Below are 20,211 nucleotides of genomic sequence, written 5' to 3'. Positions count from 1 at the left end.
AGCTCCCTCAGCCTCTCCTCACAGGGCTGTGCTTCAGACCCCTCCCCAGCCTTGTTGCCCTTCGCTGGACATGCTCTCAATGTCCTTCTTAAATTGAGGGCCTGAAGTCCAGGCAGACCACATCCACAGCCTGCCCCACATCCACCAGGCAGTCACCCAGGCATAGAGAGAGATCAGGTTGGAGAGGCAGGACCTGCCCTTCCTAAATCCATGCTGGCTGGACCTGAGCCCTTGGCCATCCTTCAGGTGCGCAGTTATTGCCGCCAGGATAATCTGCTCTATCACTTTCCCTGGCACTGAGGTCAGGCTGCCAGGCCTGGAGTTTCCAGGTTCCTCCATCCGACCCTTCTTGTGGATGGGGACCACATTGGCCAGTTTCAGTCACCTGGGACCTCTCCAGTGGGCCAGGACAATTCCCCACACTGCTGGGTTTTATTTTTATGAAAATTCATAGATGACAGCTACCCTGTGTGCCCAAAGTGTATTTCAATACCTGAGGAGCAAAGTATGAGTCTTTTAAAACCTTGCTACATCAAGGTGCTTCACTTCTCTATCTTCACAATGGCCACATACCCCAGATACATTCATAGAATCATAGACTTGTTAGGATTGGAAGGCACCTCAAGGATCATCCTTGGCCTCCCCAACCCTGTAGCAATAAATCCATACGAGAGGAGTTTCAGCAGGAAAGAGAACTCAGAAGTGGGAATCTAAATTACAAATGTGGAACAGAGAGCAGAGCAGGAGGAAAATAATTGTCAAAAGGAGTATTCAAAGAAAGAAGAAGCAGATCCTCAGGAAAGACAGTGTGACTTTCAGCAGAAGGAAAATCAATCACAAACAGTAGGAAAAGAACAGTGACAATCACACAATTGTCAGGGTTGGAAGGGACCTCAAGGATCAGCCAGTTCCAAGCTCCTTGCCATGGGCAGGGACACCTCACACTACAGCAGGTTGCTCACAGTCACATCCAGCCTGCCTGCAAACACCTCCAGGCATGAGGCTGCCACCACCTCCCTGGGCAACCTGTGCCAGGCTCTCACCACCCTCATGGGGAACAACTTCCTCCTCACATCCAATCTGAATCTACCCATTTCTAGTTTTGCTCCATCCCCCCCAGTCCTATCACTCCCTGACACCCTCAAAAGTCCCTCCCCAGCTTTCTTGTAGCCCCCTTCAGATACTGGAAGGCCACAATTAGGTCTCCTCAGAGCTTTCTCTTCTCCAGACTGAACAGCCCCAACTCCCTTGGTCTGTCCTCATAGGAGAGGAGCTCCAGCCCTCTGCTCATCCTCCACCAGAAAGACCAGCTTAATCTTTAAGTTTATAATACATCTGCTATTAGAGCTTTTTGGTGGTTTCCCTCCTTGATCTGCATCTTACAAATGACAAACCAATCTTAGTTCCAAGAGCAGTGCAGCTAAGCTAGCAAGTGAAATGTTTCTTTCTTTGCTGTGAAGTAAGAGGCCAGAATTATTGGGGAGGTTGAGGTTCCTTTGCCAGTGACATCTACCTCTCCCCTGTGGTTCTAGACTTAGCTTGGCATATGGAAAGACATGGAGAAGTCCAGACTGAACAGCCCCAACTCTCTCAGTCTGTCTCCACAGGAGAGGTCCTCCAGCCCTCTGCTCATCCTCATGGCCCTGCTTTTCCAGAACACACATTGCTCCCATAGCAAAGCCCTCTTTCCCCCAGGCATTTCCAAAGCAGAGTGGGACTCTCCACACAATAAATGGCAATATCACTATACAGTTTTCTAATAAAATCAAGACTAGGAACAATACAAATAGTAGAGGAAAAAGCTAAACTAAAACTTACTACAGAAAACTCTTTCTGAATTGGCTCACTTGAAAAATGACCTTGGAGAACAGAAATCAAATGATCCATAATGGTCTCCCTGCCCCCCTGTCACTGCATCTCAAATCATGACAGTTTCAGCTGGTCTTAAGTTAGAAGTCTAGACTTCATGCTTCCTGAAAGAAAAAAGACCAGAAAGATCAGGAAGGAAGAGGGTATGATAAAGATGCAGGCAGGCAAAGTGAGTGTCAGGGGTTTAAACTCCTCACAGAATCACAGAATTTCAGCGGCTGGAAGGGACCTCCAAAGCTCAGCCAGTCCAAGCCCCCTGCCAGAGCAGGAGCACACAGAGCAGGTCACACAGGAACACAGCCAGGTGGGGCTTGAATATCTCCAGAGAGGGAGACTCCACAACCCCCCTGGGCAGCCTCTTCCAGGGATCTGTCACCCTCACAGGGAAAAAATTCTTCCTCCTGTTTCCATAGCACTTCCTCTGTCTCAGCTTCCACCACTGCCCCTTGTGCTGGCATTGGGCATCCCCCAGCAGAGCCTGGCTCCAGCCTCTGGGCACTCACCCTGCATATCTTTATCAACAGCAATGAGGTCACCTCTCAGGCTCCTCCTCTCCAAGCTACAGAGCCCTCAGCTCCCTCAGGCTCTCCTTGTGAGGAAGATGTTCCGCTCCCTTCATCATTTTTGTGGCTCTGCACTGGACTCTTTCATGCAGCTTACCGTCTTTCTTGAACTGAGGGACCCAGAACTGGACACAATACTCCAGATGTGACATCACCAGGGCAGAGTAGAGGGGGAGGAGGACCTCTCTTCACCTAGTGGTCACATCCCTTCTAATCCACCCTAGAATGCCATTGGCCTTCTTTGCCACAAGAGCACATTGCTGGCTCATTATCATCCTTCCATCCACCGTGACCCCCAGGTCCCTTTTGTCTTCAGTGCTCTCCAAAAGGTCAGTCCCAACCTATCCTTCTCCATGAGGTTGTTCTTTCCCAAGTGCAAGACTCTGCACTTGCCCTTGTTGAACTTCATCAAATTTCTCCCTGCCCAGCTCTCAGCCCGTCCAAGTCTCACTGAATGGCAGCACAACCCTCCTGTGTCAGCCACTCCAACTAGCTTAGTGTTGTCAGCAAACCTGCTCTCTGTGTCCTCATTCAGGTCATTGATGAATATATTCTACAGCTCTGGTCCCAGTACTGACCCCTGAGGGACTCCACTACACACAGGCCTCCAACCAGACTCTGTCCCATTGACCACAACTTTCTGACTTCTTTCCTTCAACCAGCGGAGTCCTAGTGGGCAGCAATGTGCCCTGGGGGCCAAGAGAGCCAATGGCATCCTGGGGGGCAGCAAGAAAAGTGTGGCCAGCAGGGCTAGGGAGATTCTGCTCCCCCTCTGCTCTGCCCTGCTCAGACCACAGCTGCAATCCTGTGTCCAGTTCTGGGCTCCCCAGTTCAAGAGAGACAGAGACCTGCTGGAGAGAGTCCAAGGGAGAGCCAGGAGGATGCTTAGGGGACTTGAGCATCTCCCCTGGGAAGAGAGACTGAGAGCCCTGGGGCTGTTTAGTGTGGAGAAGAGAAGGCTGAGAGGGGATCTGATCAATGTCTATCAATAGCTGAGGGCTGGGGGTCAAGGGGAGGGGGCCAAGCTCTTTTGGGTGCTGCACAGCAATAAGCCAAGGAACACTGGAGACAAACAAATAGAGAAGGTTTCAGCTCAGCATGAGGAGAAGCTTCCTTAGAGTGAGCGTGCCAGAGCCCTGGAGCAGGCTGCCCAGAGAGGTTGTGGAGTCTCCTTCTCTGGAGCCTTTCCAACCCCACCTGGATGCATTCCTGTGCAGACTGCCCTGGGTGATGCTGCTCTGGCAGGGGGGTTGGACTGGGTGGTCTCTGGAGGTCCCTTCAACCTGTAATGTTCTGTGACACCATCTGTGGCTTGGGATTCATGGGATCTAGGCAGAATTCAAAACAGCTGAGACCAGGAGACCACAGACCAGCAGAGCCACAAGAGAGGGCATCTGTCCCACGCCCAGATGCTGGATCAGAGGCTATTGCTTTGACTTCTGCTAGCCTGATCCTATCTTAGCCTTCAGCTCTCAGGTAGCTGACACTGGTGAGTCAGATGCCACAGAGACTAGGAAGGGTGAGAGCAGGAGGGAACTGGGCTAACTCAGTTTTCAAGCTACTCATCCCTGCACCCAACAAGAAGCAGCCTCAGACAAGTTATTGCCTGACAGAGACACACCTACTATTGCTTTCCTGTATCTGATATTAACCTGCCCATCTATTCACAGGAACAGGAGAAAGTGTGTCAAAGCCTCACAATCCCAGCTGCCTGCTGGAGTGACTCAGTGGGCTCCTGGAAAGTGCATTTCTGCACAACCTGCCTGCCTCGTGGGTAGGCAGAAAAGCAAGCAGCCAATGTGTGACTCTTCTGATGCCCTGGGATAACACTTCCTCTCATCAAGAAACTTCTCATGCTGCCTTTATAGGTTCATATGAGAAGGTGCCCTAGGCATGAGCCACACCACAAGCTACTCCTTTCCTCAGAGACTGAGCAAATGACAGCTGAGGACCAAAGTACAGAAGGCTAAAAGAAGACATGACAAGAAGTGATGAGTTGTAGCCTCTTAGAACAGAAAAGCACTCACACAGCCAGTGACAAGTGGAGCTCCTCAGGGATCAGTCCTGGGACCAGGCTTGTTTAACATCTTTATGGGTGCCATGGACAGTGGCATTGAGTGCACCCTCAGCAAGTTTGCTGATGACACCAAGCTGTGTGGTGCAGCTGAGAGCTGGAGGGAAGGGATCCATCCAGAGGGACCTGGACAGGCTGCAGAGCTGAGCCCATGACACCTCAGGAGGTTCAACAAGACCAAGGGCAAGCTCCTGCAGCTGGGTCAGGGCAATCCTGAACACCAATATAAGCTGGGCAGGGACTGGCTTGAGAGGGGCATCTGGGTCACAACCACCCCATGGTGAGCTACAGACCTGGGGATGTGTGGTTGGAAAGCTGCCACTCTGAGAGGGACCTGGAGGTTGACAGTTGATTAAATCTGAGCCAGCAGTGCCCAGGTGGCCAAGAAAGCCAATGGCATCCTGGCTTGGCTCAGAAACAGGGTGGGCAGCAGGGACAGGAGGTGACCATCCCCCTGTGCTCAGCACTGGGGAGGCCACACCTCGAGTGCTGTGTTCAGTTCTGGGCCCTTCACTTCTAAAGAGACATTGAAGTGCTGGAGAGTGCCTGGGGAAAGGCAATGAGGCTGGAGAAGGGCCTGGAGCACCTGGGCTGTGAGGAGGGGCTGAGGGTGCTGGGGGTGTTCAGGCTGGAGAAGAGGAGGCTGAGGGGAGACCTCATTGCTCTCTACAGCTCCCTGAAGGGAGGTTGAAGCAAGGAGGGAGCAGCCTCTGCTCCTTGGTGTCAAGGGACAGGAGCAGAGAAAATGGTTCCAAGCTGCAGCAGGGGAGGTTCAGGATGGACATGAGAAAATCTTTCTTCCCAGAGAGGGCTCTCAGCCACTGGAATGTTTTGTCCAGGGCAGAACCGTCCCTGGAGGTGTTCGAGAAGGTGTTTAATGTTGAGCCATGAGTGCTGGGTGGAAGGTTGGACTGGATGAGCTTGGAGGTCTCTTCCAACCAGATGTTTTCTGTGTGTGTGATTCTGCAACAGATGCTGCAATTAGCAGTGGGATGCTGCTACTCTGGAACAGTAGTATCCCTTCAGGAAACCTCTCTCTGTGACTCTGAGGTGCAGTATTTTCATCCATAAAGCTCAGGGGCAAACTGTTCTGAACCATCACTGTGTTTGTCAAGAAACATGGGGATGCAGGACTTGACCCCAAACCAAAGAGCCCCAGTCAGTTGGGGAGGGGTTGAGAAGAGCCTGCATAAGACCTGCTTTTAATTCAGCACCTTTACCAAACTGGAACTCAGAAAGAAGAGGAACTTGACTTCATTCAGTGTCCAACAGGTTGTGGCAGTTCAGGCTGGGTGCCTCCTGTTCCTGCCACACGAGTTACACCTCCAGTGTCCTGAGTGCCCAACCCAGCAGGTGTGCACAGGAAACAGCCTATTTCACACCCATCAATCCTGCACCCTATAAATCCCTCTGCAAAGTCATTCTCTGCCTCTCCCTTCCCTCTCTGCTCCCGTGGGAGATGCTCCCCATCGGGGAACACTGGGGGAGTATCTCAAGGCTCTTAGGCCTGGCTGGGCCTAGTGCCAGGAGGAGAAGGGGGGAGGGGCAGTCCCAGACCTGGCCAGCCTGAGACCAGCCTAGCGGGGGGGGAGAAGGAGCCCTGGGGGTTTTGGGTGGGGAGAAGGGAAGTGCTGGGGGCCTTTGGGTATGCTGTGAGGGACTCTGTACCTGTTGGGATTCTTTACCACTATGCTTTGTACTGTCTGTAAAACACTATCCAATCCATGTCATAGAATCATAGAATTGCTAGGGTTGGAAGGGACCACACCACCACAAGATTTGATTCACAGTGATGCTCCACAGAGAGAAACAGATATGTATATATATGTCACTTTACTCTGCTCTGGAGGGACCTCACCTGCAGTACTGCATCATTTACAGCATACAGAATTCACCAGCTTGGAAAAGACCTAGGAGATCATCAAGCCCAACCTATCACCCAACACCATCTAATCAACTAAACCATGGCACCAAGTGCCTCATCCAGTCTCATCCAGTCTCTTCCTGAACACCTCCAGGGATGGTGACTCCACCACCTCCCTGGGCAGCACATTCCAATGGCCAATCTCCTCACCTCCAGCCTAAACCTCCCATGGCACAGCTTGAGACTGTGTCCTCTTGTTCTGCTGCTGGTTGTCTGGGAGAAGAGACCAACTCTCACCTGGCTACAACCTCCCTTCAGGCAGTTGGAGAGAGCAAGAAGGTCTCCCCTGAGCCTCCTCTTCTCCAGGCTAAGCAACCCCAGCTCACTCAGCCTCTCCTCACAGGGCTGTGCTCCAGACCTCTCCCCAGCTTTCTTGCCCTTCTCTGGACACCTTCCAGCATCTCAACATCTTTCCTAACCTGAGGGGCCCAGAACTGGACACAGGACTCAAGGTGTGGCCTAACCAGTGCTGAGTACAGGGGCACAATGACTTCCCTGCTCCTGCTGGCCAAACTATTCTTGATCCAGGCCAGGATGCCATTGGCCTTCTTGGCCACCTGTGCACACTGCAGGCTCATGTTCAGCTACTGTCAACCAGTCCCTCCAGGTCCCTTTCTGCCTGGCTGCTCTCCAGCCACTCTGACCCCAGCCTGTAGCACTGCATGGGGTTGTTGTGGCCAATGTGTAGGACCCAGCACTTGGATGTGTTCAATCTCATGGCCTTGGACTCTGTCCATCTGTCCAGCCTGGCATGGTCCCTCTGCAGAGGGAGTGTGAGTGTCATTTGGGTGGGTGGCATTCTTTTGCCCCTTTCAGGGACAACAGAGCATCTGTCCTGCCTTCAACAAGGACACAGGTGACAGAAGCAACCTCCTGAAAATGTCTTTGTTGACTCACAGCACAAAGTTCTCACAAATGCTATAAATCAAGATGCATTTCAGGCTACAGCAGCACCCCTCACAACTGAGGCCACTAACCTCCACGCGCTTCACCTAATCACTTCCAGTATCTGTGCTCCAAACAGCCACTACAGTGATGATTACCTCTCTTCCATATATAGATAAATAAAAAGGTCTCTTACCTTTGCAGAGTCATGTTCAGATTGCCTGTACATGCCTTGATCTTGTTTTGTGCTTCTAGATGAGTCATCCCATCCGTGCTTATCCCGTCGATGGTGAGGACCACATCGCCGATGCCCACGTTGGCCTGGGCTGCCTTGCCGCCGTCGTTCAGCTGAAATACCACAAGAGTGACAGGTGAGAGACTTGGCTGCTTGCTGTTTGCACTCTCTCAACACACCACCACAAGATTTTATTCACAGTGCTGCTTCACTGAGAGAAATAGGTATGTATATACATGCCACTTCGCTCTGATCAGACCTCACCTGCAGTAGGCGTCCAGCTCCGGAGCCCTCAGCACAGGAAGGACATGGATTTGATGGAGAGGGTCCAGAGGAGGGCCATGAAAATTATCAGAGGGTTGGAGCAGCTCTGCTATGAGGACAGACTGAAGGAGCTGGGGGTGTTCAGCCCGCAGAGAAGAAGGCTCCAGGGAGACCTAATAGCAGCCTGCCAGTACCTGAACGGGGCTACAGGAAGGCTGCAGAGAGACTGTTTGCAAAGGCCTGCAGGGACAGGACCAGGGGCAATGGCTTCAGACTAGAGCAGAGCAGATTTAGGTTGGATGTTAGGAACAAGTTCTTCGCCATGAGGGTGGTGGAACACTGGAACAGGTTGCCCAGGGAGGTGGTTGAGACTCCTTCCCTGCAGGTATTGAAGGAGAGGCTGGACGAGGCCCTGGGCAACCTGATCTAGCTGGGGATGTCCCTGCTGACTGCAGGGAGGTTGGACTGGATGACCTTTGGAGGTCCCTTCTGGGCCAAACCATTCTATGATTTTATATATATACAGAGAGAGAGAAAAAGAGAGATCAGTCTAGAAATTTCTCTTTTCTCCTTTATGAGTACTTCCGTGTGAAAGTTGCTGTACTGTCTTTCTTTATGACCAAGCAATATTTATATTTCCTTCCTATATTTTCACAGAATCACAGAATCACAGGGTTGGAAGGGACCTCAAGGATCAGCCAGTTCCAAGCCCCCTGCCATGGGCAGGGACACCTCACACTACAGCAGGTTGCTCACAGCCACATCCAGCCTGGCTGCAGAAACCTCCAGGCATGAGGCTGCCACCACCTCCCTGGGCAACCTGTGCCAGGCTCTCACCACCCTCCTGGGGAACAACTTCTTCCTAACATCCAATCTGAATCTACCCATTTCTAGTTTTGCTCCATCCCCCCCAGTCCTGTCACTCCCTGACACCCTCAAAAGTCCCTCCCCAGCCTTCACGTAGCCCCTTTCAGATCCTGGAAGGTCACAATTAGGTCTCCTCAGAGCCTTCTCTTCTCCAGACTGAACAACCCCAACTCCCTCAGTCTGTCTCCATAGCAGAGCAGCTCCAGCCCTCTGCTCATCCTCGTGGCCCTTCTCTGGACACCTTCCAGCACCTCCAGATCCTTCCTATAATAGGGGCTCCAGAACTGGATACAGTACTCCAGGTGGAGTCTCACCAATATGGGTCAATTGTTATGGTTTGGAGCTGGCCTAGTGCCTAATTGTAAACAAAATTAGGCATTAGACACAGAATAACAATAAGTTTATGTCATTCCATTTGTTCACTGGATAGCTTATACTTGGCTGCACAGACCTTCTCTTCCCTTTTTCACTTGTCTGTCAGGGTTAGAAGGGACCTCAAGGATCAGCCAGCTCCAAGCCCCCTGCCATGGGCAGGGACACCTCACACTACAGCAGGTTGCTCACAGCCACCTCCAGCCTGGCTGCAAAAACCTCCAGGCATGAGGCTGCCACCACCTCCCTGGGCAACCTGTGCCAGTCTCTCACCACCCTCACGGGGAACAACTTCTTCCTACCATCCAGTTTCAGCAAAACTTCTTGCCTAGCTAAAGTGCTAGGAATTTCTACATGTGTAGTGCAGCTTTCTACAAAAAGCCTCAAAAGCAAAGCCCAAATCCCTCCAACATTTGGTGCTCATACTCCAATTCTGAGCTAAGAGACCTTGTTACTATAAAGCACACACCAGGGAATCCCACAAGCATATGGAAAGCTATGACCAACATAGCTATTTATAGGGAAGTTCCTCAAACCTTTGGCTAAGGGGTGGAACCTGCCATAAACAGATCCCTAAAAAAGGTATGTTACAGCATGCTGACATTTGCCAGCAAGCTTGGAAAAGGGAAAGGAACATAAGGGCACTAAAAGCTAAAGGTCAAGTGGATCACTGTGTTAAGTGATTGGACTCCCCCAGTGAATAAAATCAAGCTTTCTCTGAGCAGATATGAATGTGCACGATGCTCACAAGTTGTGACTGTGGTGAAGAAAGAAAAACAAGCAATCTGCAAATACTCAGCAGGAAGACATCAAAAGTAGGTGTGGTGGGTTTGAGACTATTCCCCCCCACAAACACACCAAACCTTTGGAGAATTACCCCCAAACTAACTCACCAGAGTAGCTCAGCTGGTTTGAAAAGAAGAATGAAGCTAAATTTACAAACCAAGCAAAATCTAGAAGTGTTAAATGCTATGAGTATCTACAAAATACATTTACATAGACTTACAATTAAGAAACAACACAAGGACCCCCCTGTGAATTGTTCCCAGACCCCTCTGGGAAGTCTAGAGGGGGCTGCTCACAACCTCCCCTTTCCCCACCCCCCTCTCCTTCCCTGTACCTCACAGAGTAGTCCACACAGAGATTAGAGAATCATAGAACTGTCAGGGTTGGAAGGAACCTCAAGGCTCAGCCAGTTCCAAGCCCCCTGCCATGGCCAGGGACACCTCACACTACAGCAGGTTGCTCACAGCCACATCCAGCCTGGCTGCAAACACCTCCAGGCATGAGGCTGCCACCACCTCCCTGGGCAACCTGTGCCAGTCTCTCACCACCCTCATGGGGAACAACTTCTTCCTAACATCCAATCTGAATCTCCCCAGTTCTAGTTTTGCTCCATTCCCCCCAGTCCTATCACTCCCTGACACCCTAACAACAAAACAAAAGCAAAAACAACCTCCCCCCCAAAAACCCACACACGTTTTTGTTTGATTCTGGTAGCCAACACACAAGAAGTCACAATGAATCACCTGACTTTGGAGAGTTCACTCTGAAACTGCTGCCTGCTGGGGGTGAAAAACTATTTGCAAACAACACATGGGAGACAGCTGTAAAATCAGTGCAGCAAAACTCCAGGCTGGAAAGCCCTTCAAGCATGGCTGAAAAACACACCCTGGAGAGGAGTAAATAAGTGGGCAGGTCCTGAGAAGTGTGACAAGGCCCTAGTTATGTCCACAAGCCTTGCTGGCAAGCGTGGAACTAAGCCTGCCTTATGGGGGAGGCCTCTCTCACAGACACAGCTGAACAAACAAACTACAGGACAAGACTGTGGAGAACTGCATGTGTAGAGAAGGAGGTCACAGCAGTAATCTCCTTATCAAGACACAGTGATGAGACTTCCCAGTAACACCTGCTGAAGGTGCCTGGAGCACCAGGGCTATCAGGAGGGGCTGAGGGAGCTGGGGGTCTTCATTCTTCAGTGTGGAGAAGAGGAGGCTGAGGGAGACCTCATTGCTCTCTACAGCTCCCTGAAGGGAGGCTGGAGTGAGGAGGGGGCAGCCTCTGCTCATTGGAGGCAAGGGACTGCACCAGAGGAAATGGTTCCAAGCTGCAGCAGGGTAGGTTTAAGCTGGATGCTAGGAAATATTTCCTCCCAGAAAGGGTTCTCAGCCACTGGAATGTTTTGCCCAGGGCAGTGCTGGAGCCACCATCCAGGAGGTGTTTAAGCACCAACTCTACACACTGCTTAGGGAAATGGTTTAGTGTTGAGCCTCCAGTGCTTAGTCAAAGGCTGGACTGGATGAGCTTGGAGGTGTCTTCCAACCAGATGTTTTCTGTTGTTCTGTGATTTCAGATATGAGACCTAAGCAAGACAGGTGAGGATGATACTCCCAGGAAATCTCAGCCAGATTAGTTATTGGGATGTGCTGCCCAGGGAGGTGGTGGAGTGCCCATTGCTGGAGATGTTTAATACCAGACTGGATGAGGCACTTGGAGCCATGGGTTAGTTCATTAGATGGTGTTAGGGACTCGGTGTGCTCTCGAAGGTCTTTTCCAACCAGGTCTATTCTATTCTGTTCTACTGGCCAGCATCTTTGCCTTGTGAAGTGCCCAAAGTGACACGGGCCTGAAGCTTCAAGGGCAGAGTTTTAACACAGCTGCAAGAGGATTTTAATTCCAAGAGCAGGTGTACAAAAATGAACAAACACCTACACTGAACACAGCAGAAGGATTTCTTTTGGCTTGTTTTATCCTGAATGAATGATTTTGTTCTTCAGCTGCAAATGTAATCTTAGTTTAGTAAAATGACCTGGCATCAGCCATCAGTGAACTGCAGTAGTACTTAAATACCAAAAGACATGGAAGAGGGGAAACCCAAAACATGTTGGCACTGCTAATGGTTTAGCACAAGGGCTAACCTGCCTGCTCCCCCAACACAGAAGTAATGGGAAAAGTAACACACAAAGTTGAGATAAAAATGATAAGAGTTTAATATAACATAAGAGATCATGATCACAATGCATAATTCCCTAAACTAATAATCCCATTAATCTCATAATACAATGATTACTTTAGCTTAGCCTATTTGCAGAAGCAGCACAGTGAAATACAGGGGGGGAGAAAACACAACAGCATCAAAGAGAAAACCCAAACCACCGAGGCCACCCCACTCCTACCTATCTCGCTGTCATCCCAGTGGAAAAGAGCCCACACTCAAGAACCCAGAAGCAGCAACCAGAACTGGAAGCCTCCCATGTTTCAATTTGAACATCAAGCCCCATCATATTTAGCCAGCAGTGTGCCCAGGTGGCCAAGAAGGCCACGAGCATCCTGGCCTTCATCAGGAACAGTGTGGCCAGCAGGAGCAGGGAAGTCATTGTGCCCTGGACTCAGCATTGGTTAGGCCACACCTTGAGTCCTGTGTCCAGTTCTGGGCCCCTCAGTTTAAGAAGGACATTGAGACACTTGAAGGTGTCCAGAGAAGGGCAACAAAGCTGGGGAGGGGTCTGAAGCACAGCCCTGTGAGGAGAGGCTGAGGGAGCTGGGGTTGCTTAGCCTGCTTAGCTTAGGGGAGACCTTCTTGCTCTCTACAACTCCCTGAAGGGAGGTTGTAGCCAGGTGGGGGTTGGCTTTTCCCAGGCAACCAGCACCAGGAAAAGAGGACACAGTCTCAGGCTGTGCCAGGGGAGGTCTGGGATGGATGTTAGGAAGAAATTCTTCCCAAAAAGAGAGACTGGCCATTGGAATGTGCTGCCCAGGGAGGTGGTGGAAATGTTTATAAAGAGCCTGGATGAGGCACTTAGCGCCATGGTCTGGTCAGTGTGGTGGTGTCAGGTCATAAGCTGAGCTTGATGATCTCAGAGGTCTTTTCCAGCCTCCATAATTCTGTGAAAAGAATACCAGCTGGATAAACATTATTGGCCAGCAAGTGTAATCTCATTGTTGCAGACTGATGGGCAAAAGTGAAAACAAAACCAAACCAACAACCAACCAACCAAATCCCCTAATGCTTCATCAAGAACAGTGGCCTGCATCAGGAACAGTGTGGCCAGCAGGAGCAGGGAGGTCATTCTGCTCCTGTACACTGCACTGGTTAGGCCACACCTTGACTCCTGTGTCCAGTTCTGGGCCCCTCAGTTTAGGAAGGAGGTTGACTTGCTGGAACAAGTCCAGAGAAGGGCAACAAAGTTGGTGAGGGGTTTGGAACACAGCCCTGTGAGGAGAGGCTGAGGGAGCTGGGGTTGCTTAGCCTGGAGAAGAGGAGGCTCAGGGGAGACCTTATTGCTCTCTACAACTACCTGAAGGGAAGTTGTGGACAGGTGGATGTTGGTCTCTTCTCCCAGGCAGCCAGTACCAGAACAAGAGGACACAGTCTCAGGCTGCACCAGGGGAAGTTTAGGCTGCATGTGAGGAAGAAGTTCTACACAGAGAGAGTGATTGCCCATTGGAATGGGCTGCCTGGGGAGGTGGTGGAGTCACCATCACTGTAGGTGTTCAGGAGGAGACTTGATGGGGTGCTTGGTGCCATGGGTTAGTTGATTAGGTGGGTTGGATTGGTTGATGAGTTGGACACAATGATCTTGAAGGTCTCTTCCAACCTGGTTTATACTTTCTTCTATACTATCTTCATTTATAATAGGAAAAATAGCTTAGCCTTCACAGATGCCTTTATTTAATGTACATATGCAAACTCATGGAATCACTGCCACAATACCTAAGGCAGAGAGGAGTGTAGCATTAAAACTCTAAAACTGGCTACCTACCAAACTGACTTCTAAGCAGGATAAATATCCTTCCAATCCCCACTGGATCTGTACTAATTCTGTATTTACAATAGAAGGCAAGTTTTTTAAATCAAGCATGAGTTACATCTACAGGAAAAGAGAAAGGGGGAGGACAGACTTCTTTTTGATGTTACACAGCACACATACAAGCTCGAAATCTACTGAACCAGAAATGGTTCCTCCCACATAGTTTCATGCCTCTGCACTCTGGGAAGCTCATTTGGAAACAGAGGGGGAGGCAAACAGGGAAGAGATTTCATGATCAGGCACCTGCTGAGGCAAATCACTCCTACAGCCCCCAGCGGCACATTTCTTTCGAGGCCCTCAGGAGCAATCAGCTTCAAGGCTGAAAGCCAGAAGACAGCCTGTAACACCCAGAGATGCTCAGGACACTTTGGAGCAAAACTAGACATGGGTAGATTGAGATTGGATGTCAGGAAGAAGTTGTTCCCCATGAGGGTGGTGAGAGACTGGCACAGGTTGCCCAGGGAGGTGGTGGCAGCCTCATCCCTGGAGGTTTTGAAGGCCAGGCTGGATGTGGCTCTGAGCAGCCTGAGTTCATCCCTGCTCATGGCAGGGGGGTTAGAACTAGCTGATCCTTAAGGTCTCTTCCAATCCTGACAGTTCTATGAGTCTAATAAATAAAATAATCCATCTATTATGAGATTTCAGTTTTGTTTGACCAAAAGGGGGGGGGAAACCCAAAACCACCACAAAACTTTTCTGCTCCTCTTGTTTTAAACATCAGCATCTCAAACCTGCAAATATTGTCCTATAATGTATTCTGAATGGAGATAGAACAGAAACAAATCAGTTCCAAATCCAGGATGAGCATCAAAACCAAGAGTATTAAAAAGTAAATCTCAGCACAGTTGTGTCTCTCAGGTTTATAAAGCAGCAATCCAAAACACCTTGGGGTACAGTGCTTTCTTCAGCTGCATTTCACAGCCTATGAGTCTGTGTTGTAGTCAGCACCATTAAAGAAAGGAAAGAGAGCAAAGGAAAACACAAGCAGACACGATAAATGGCAAGGAAAACAGCTTTTTCTTTTAACCTCACGCTTTAATGACACATTTTGAAAGAGCCTTTCCAGTAAAATCATCTGTCCCAGAGCCAGAGCAATTTGAAGCTTGCTTCATTTCTAATTAACACATAACCAGCTATTTTTCCCCCTCACATGCCTAGGAAGAAAACTTGATAGCTTCTGTAAACTGTCCTCCATTTATTACTGCATAAAAGCTAAATAAATACTTCAATTGTATTTAGCCATAAGACAATGGTCTATTTAGAATCACAGAATTATCATTGTTGGAAGGGACCTCAGGGATGTTCCAGTTCCAAGCCCCCTGCCATGGGCAGGGACACCTCACACTACAGCAGGTTGCTCACAGCCACATCCAGCCTGCCTGCAAAAACCTCCAGGCATGAGGCTGCCACCACCTCCCTGGGCAACCTGTGCCAGTCTCTCACCACCCTCATGGGGAACAACTTCCTAACATCCAATCTGAATCTACCTACTTCTAGTTTTGTTCCATTCCCTCCAGTCCTATGACACCCTCAAAAGTCCCTCCCCAGCTTTCTTATAGGCCCCGTCTAGATACTGGAAGGCCACAATTAGGTCTCCTCAGAGCCTTCTCCTCTCCAGACTGAACAACCCCAACTCCCTCAGTATGTCTCTACAGCAGAGCAGCTCCAGCCCTCTGCTCATCCTTGTGGCCCTTCTCTGGACACCTTCCAGCACCTCCAGATCCTTCTTGTATAGGGGCTCCAGAACTGGACACAGAGCTCCAGCTGTGGTCTCAGCAGAGTGGAGCAGAGGGGCAGAATCCCCTCCCTGGCCCTGCTGGCCACACTTCTCTTGCTGCAGCCCAGGCTCTGCTTGGCTCTCTGGGCTGCAAGTGCTCACTGCTGGCTCCTGTTGAGCTTCTCCTCCACCAGCACCCCCAAGGCCTTTTCTTCAGGGCTGCTCTCAAGCCAGTCCCTGCCCAGCCTGTATCGTTGCTTGGGATTGCCCTGACTCAGCTGCAGGACCTTGAAAGCTGCCTTTTATCTTTTCCACACTGCCTGCTTTGAATCAATGCCAGCTGCAACTGGCTTGTGTGAGACTGCACCACAACCACTGTCCCAAATACATTCCTTCATAGCCTTACAGTAAATAGCATTACTCACATCACACAAACATCCTTCAGTGTTATATGCAGTGAGAAAGCTGCAGATAATTCATTGCTCCCAAGGGGCTGACCTCCCTCCAGCTTGATTTTTACTCCTCCAGCATTTCTGACATGTGGTTGGCTATAGGAAATCATTTTAAAGACAAAGAATCACAGAATGGCCTAGGTTGGGAATGGGCAGAGATGCCTCTCAACTAGACAGAGCTGCTCAAGGCTTCATCCAACCTGGCCTTGAACACCCCCAGGGAGGAGGCATCCACCACCTCACTTTGCTGCCTATACCAGAGTCTCACCGCCTTCATACTGAAGAGCTTCTTCCTAAGATCCAGTCTGAACCTACTCTCCCCCAGCTTAAAACCAACCCCTCTTGTCCTATCACTAGAAACCCTTGCAAAAAATCCCTCCCCAGCCTTCCTGTAGGATCACTTCAGGTATTGCATACTCGAAGCAGAAGTCAGAATACAGAATCAAGCAGGTTGGAAAAGACTTCAGAAAGCATCGAGTCCAACCTATTACCTACCACCCAACATGGCTTCAAGTGCCACATCCAAGCCTTTTTTGAACACCTCCAGGGACTGGGACTCCACCACCTCCCTGGGCAGCACATTCCAATGGCCAATCTCTCTTGCTGGGAAGAACTTTCTCCTCACCTCCAGCCTAAACCTCCCCTGGCACAGCTTGAGACTGTGTCCCCTTGTTCTGGTGCTGCTTGCCTGGGAGAAGAGACCAACCCCCACCTGGCTACAACCTCCCTTCAGGGCGTTGTAGAGAGCAACAAAGTCTCCCCTGAGCCTCCTCTTCTCCAGGCTAAACAACCCCAAGACAGGCTACATCCTTCCCTATATAACAGAGTAAAAAACCCCAAACCCCCACGTCGAGAAAGGACATGACAAGAGAACTTTGTAGAATCACAGAATATGCAGATAACCTCTCTAAGCAGAGAGCACTGCCTGTTCACATGGACATTCAAACCACAGGGGCTTTAGCTCCCTGCTGTAATACACTCTGTTCCAATATTTACACTCCTCACCTGTTGCTACCCAGTTCATCCCATGCCTCATTCCGCCTGACCAAAGTACGCTTTGCACCGACAATCAATACTTTTACAACCTGCTCTCAAACATACATAGAGCTCAAAGTACACAACAAAGGGCCCCACTGGGTGAGACACTGCAAGAGAAGATTTTCCCTCTCTGCTCCACTCTGCTGAGACCCCACCTGGAGCACTGTGTCCAGTTCTGGAGCCCCTGTTACAGGAAGGGTCTGGAGGTGCTGGAAGGTGTCTAGAGAAGGGCCACGAGGAGGAGCAGAGGGCTCTGCTATGAGGACAGACTGAGAGAGTTGGGGCTGTTCAGTCTGGAGAAGAGAAGGCTCTCAGGAGACCTAATTGTGGCCTCCCAGTATCTGAAGGGGGCTACAAGAAAGCTGGGGAGGGACTTATGAGGGTGTCAGGGAGTGACAGGACTGGGGGGAATGGAGCAAAACTAGAAATGGGTAGATTCAGATAGGATGTTAGGAAGAAGTTGTTCCCCATGAGGGTGGTGAGAGACTGGCACAGGTTGCCCAGGGAGGTGGTGGCAGCCTCATGCCTGGAGGTTTTTGCAGGCAGGCTGGATGTGGCTGTGAGCAACCTGCTGTAGTGTGAGGTGTCCCTGCCCATGGCAGGGGGCTTGGAACTGGCTGAGCTTTGAGGTCCCTTCCAAGCCTAAAAATTCGAAGGTGGTGCAGTGGCACCAGCTCTCTCACATGAATTGTGCACATCCTAACTGACTCCTGAGGGGTGTCCCCAGCCCCACACCACTCACAGCAGGTCAGCATAATCAGGAGTGACACCTGAACACCAGGAGCACAAAGAGGGTATTGCTGTGCTCCTACCTAATGATGCAGCTTACTAAAGCCTTTCCTCTCCTCCTTCCTTCCTGGGAAAGAAGCAAAACCACGTCACAGAATCACAGAAACATTCAAGTTGGAAAAGACCTCAGAATCACCAAGTCCAACCCAGAACCCTGCTCTACAAGGGTCACCCCTAAACCAGAGCCCCAAGCACCACATCCAAACCACCTTGAAACACAGCCAGGCTTGGGGACTCCACCACCTCCCTGGGCAGCACATTCCAATCCCTGACCACTCCTGATGGGAAAAAAAAAATCTTCCCGATGTCCAGTCTTAAACCTACCCAGTCACAGCTTGAGGCCATTCCCTCTTGTTCCATCACTAATTACCTGTGAGGAGAGACCAACAGCAGCCTCTCCACAAGGTCCTTTCAGGTAGCTGTAGACAGCAATAAGGTCTCCCCTCAGTCTTCTCTTTTCCACACTAACCCTCCCCAGCTCCTTTAGTTGTTCTTCATCAGATTTATTCACCAGCTCCTTCCCCAGCTTCCTTGCCCTCCTCTGCCCTGGCTCCAGCACCTCCACATCTCTCTTGTGTTGAGGTGCCCAAAACTGGACACAAGGTGTGGCCTCACCAGAGCTGTGTACCAGGGGACAATCCCCTCCCTGCTGCTGCTGGACACAGCATTGCTGATCCCAGCCAGGATGCCTTTGGCTTTCTTGGACACATGATTCTCCTACCCATAAACATGCCAGGCATACACAGACATTGCTGTAGAGGGCAATGAGGTCTCCCCTCAGCCTTCTCTTCTCCAAACTAAGCAGCCTCAGCTCCCTCAGTCATTCCTCCTCAGATTTATTCTCCAGGCCCTTCCCCACCTTCCCTGCCCTCCTCTGCCCTGGCTCCAGCACATCTTACACTCCAGACTCCTGACAAGTTTGGGACACGGGGTCTTGCTTACCATTTCTGCACTGCAAAAGAAAGAGCTGTGGGAACACCTGTTCTTTGTGGCAACTGAGCTTCCTCTGTGCTCAATGGAAAGCAAGAGCTGTATCATATTCCTCACAGCCTTTACTACAGCCATACTATTCACATAGCCAACAGATTAGCCAGGCAGCCTCGCTGCTCGCTTCCAAATCAAGAACATCCACCCTAAAGTCCAGATCAAATTCATACAGCTGGCTTATAAGAACCCTAATGCAGGGTTTGCAGTGGAAACCACTGACACAACCAGCTATAAAAAGGGTGCTGTGGTGAAGTCCTACAAATAAGCTAAAGCTTTTCCCCAAACCAACTAGGGATAAAGATTACCTTGGGTCCAAAAACCCTTCTGATGGCTTGCTGGCAAACCTGCTGTGACATGGCAGAGAGCAGGTGCAAGATGAACCATGTCCTTTGATGGTTAATGTGGAGTTAATCAGAATATACATGAAAATAGGAGTTTTCTCCATATGAAACAAATGTTTCCATATGAAACCTCCTGAAGACAGAAACAGAAGTTCAGAGAGGGGGCTATCTCCAAGCTTCCTGCTGGAGGAGAGCTTGGAAGATCTCTTTTCCAAAGGAACAAGCAATAGGACGAGAGGAAATGACCTCAGGTTGCACCAGGGGAGGTTTATGTTGGGCATGAGAAATAATTTCTTCCCCAAAGGAGTTGTCAAGGCTTGACCTAGGCTGCCCAGGGCAGTGATGGAGTCCCCACCTCTGGAGGGGTTTCAAAGTTGTGGTGATGTGGTGCTGAGGGCCATGGTTTAGTGGTGACTTGGCAGTGCTGCAATCCTGTGTCCAGTTCTGGGCTCTCTGGAGAAGAGAAGGCTGAGAGGGATCTGATCAATGCCTATCAATAGCTGAGGGCTGGGGCTCAAGGGGAGGGGGCCAAGCTCTTTTGGGTGGTGCACAGCAATAAGCCAAGGAACAATGGAGACAAACTTGACCAGAGAAGGTTTCAGCTCAACATGAGGAGAAACTTCTTTGCAGTGAGGGTGGCAGAGCCCTGGAGCAGGCTGCCCAGAGAGGTTGTGGAGTCTCCTTCTCTGGAGCCTTTCCAACCCCACCTGGATGCATTCCTGTGCAGACTGCCCTGGGTGATGCTGCTCTGGCAGGGGGGTTGGACTGGAGGATCTCTGGAGGTCCCTTCCAACCTCTAATGTTCTGTGACACTGTCATAGCTTAGTGTGCCTCTGGGCTCGCATTTTAGAGAAAAGACTGAATAGTTTCAATCTTCACTTCCTGCATTTCAACCCTGGACATCCTCCACAAAAGAAAGGAACAACAAGAAAATCCCAAACCAAACCAAACCAAACAAACCCCCAACTCAAGCATCCCCTTGCTTTTGCATTTCAAAGGAACTACTGCATGCACACACACAGC

The 20,211-nt window shown here is 50.3% G+C and overlaps 1 protein-coding gene across 7 annotated transcripts in view; it reads right to left on the bottom strand.

The window, feature by feature from the left end:
- Positions 1-20,211, bottom strand: part of PDLIM5 (PDZ and LIM domain 5) — a 194,797-nt gene that overhangs the window by 123,264 nt on the left and 51,322 nt on the right. For all 7 annotated transcript variants that reach the window (XM_068136781.1, XM_068136779.1, XM_068136782.1 and 4 more), the window contains exon 3: positions 7,512-7,663. In XM_068136781.1, the coding sequence (XP_067992882.1) occupies positions 7,512-7,663 (152 nt within the window). The remainder of the gene's footprint in view (positions 1-7,511; positions 7,664-20,211) is intronic.

Source organism: Melanerpes formicivorus, unplaced genomic scaffold (genome assembly GCF_026170545.1).
Source record: "Melanerpes formicivorus ecotype bairdi unplaced genomic scaffold, bMelFor1.0.p_v2 SCAF_4, whole genome shotgun sequence".
NCBI classification, from domain to species: Eukaryota; Metazoa; Chordata; class Aves; order Piciformes; family Picidae; genus Melanerpes; species Melanerpes formicivorus.
This window is presented reverse-complemented; position numbering and strand designations above follow the sequence as displayed.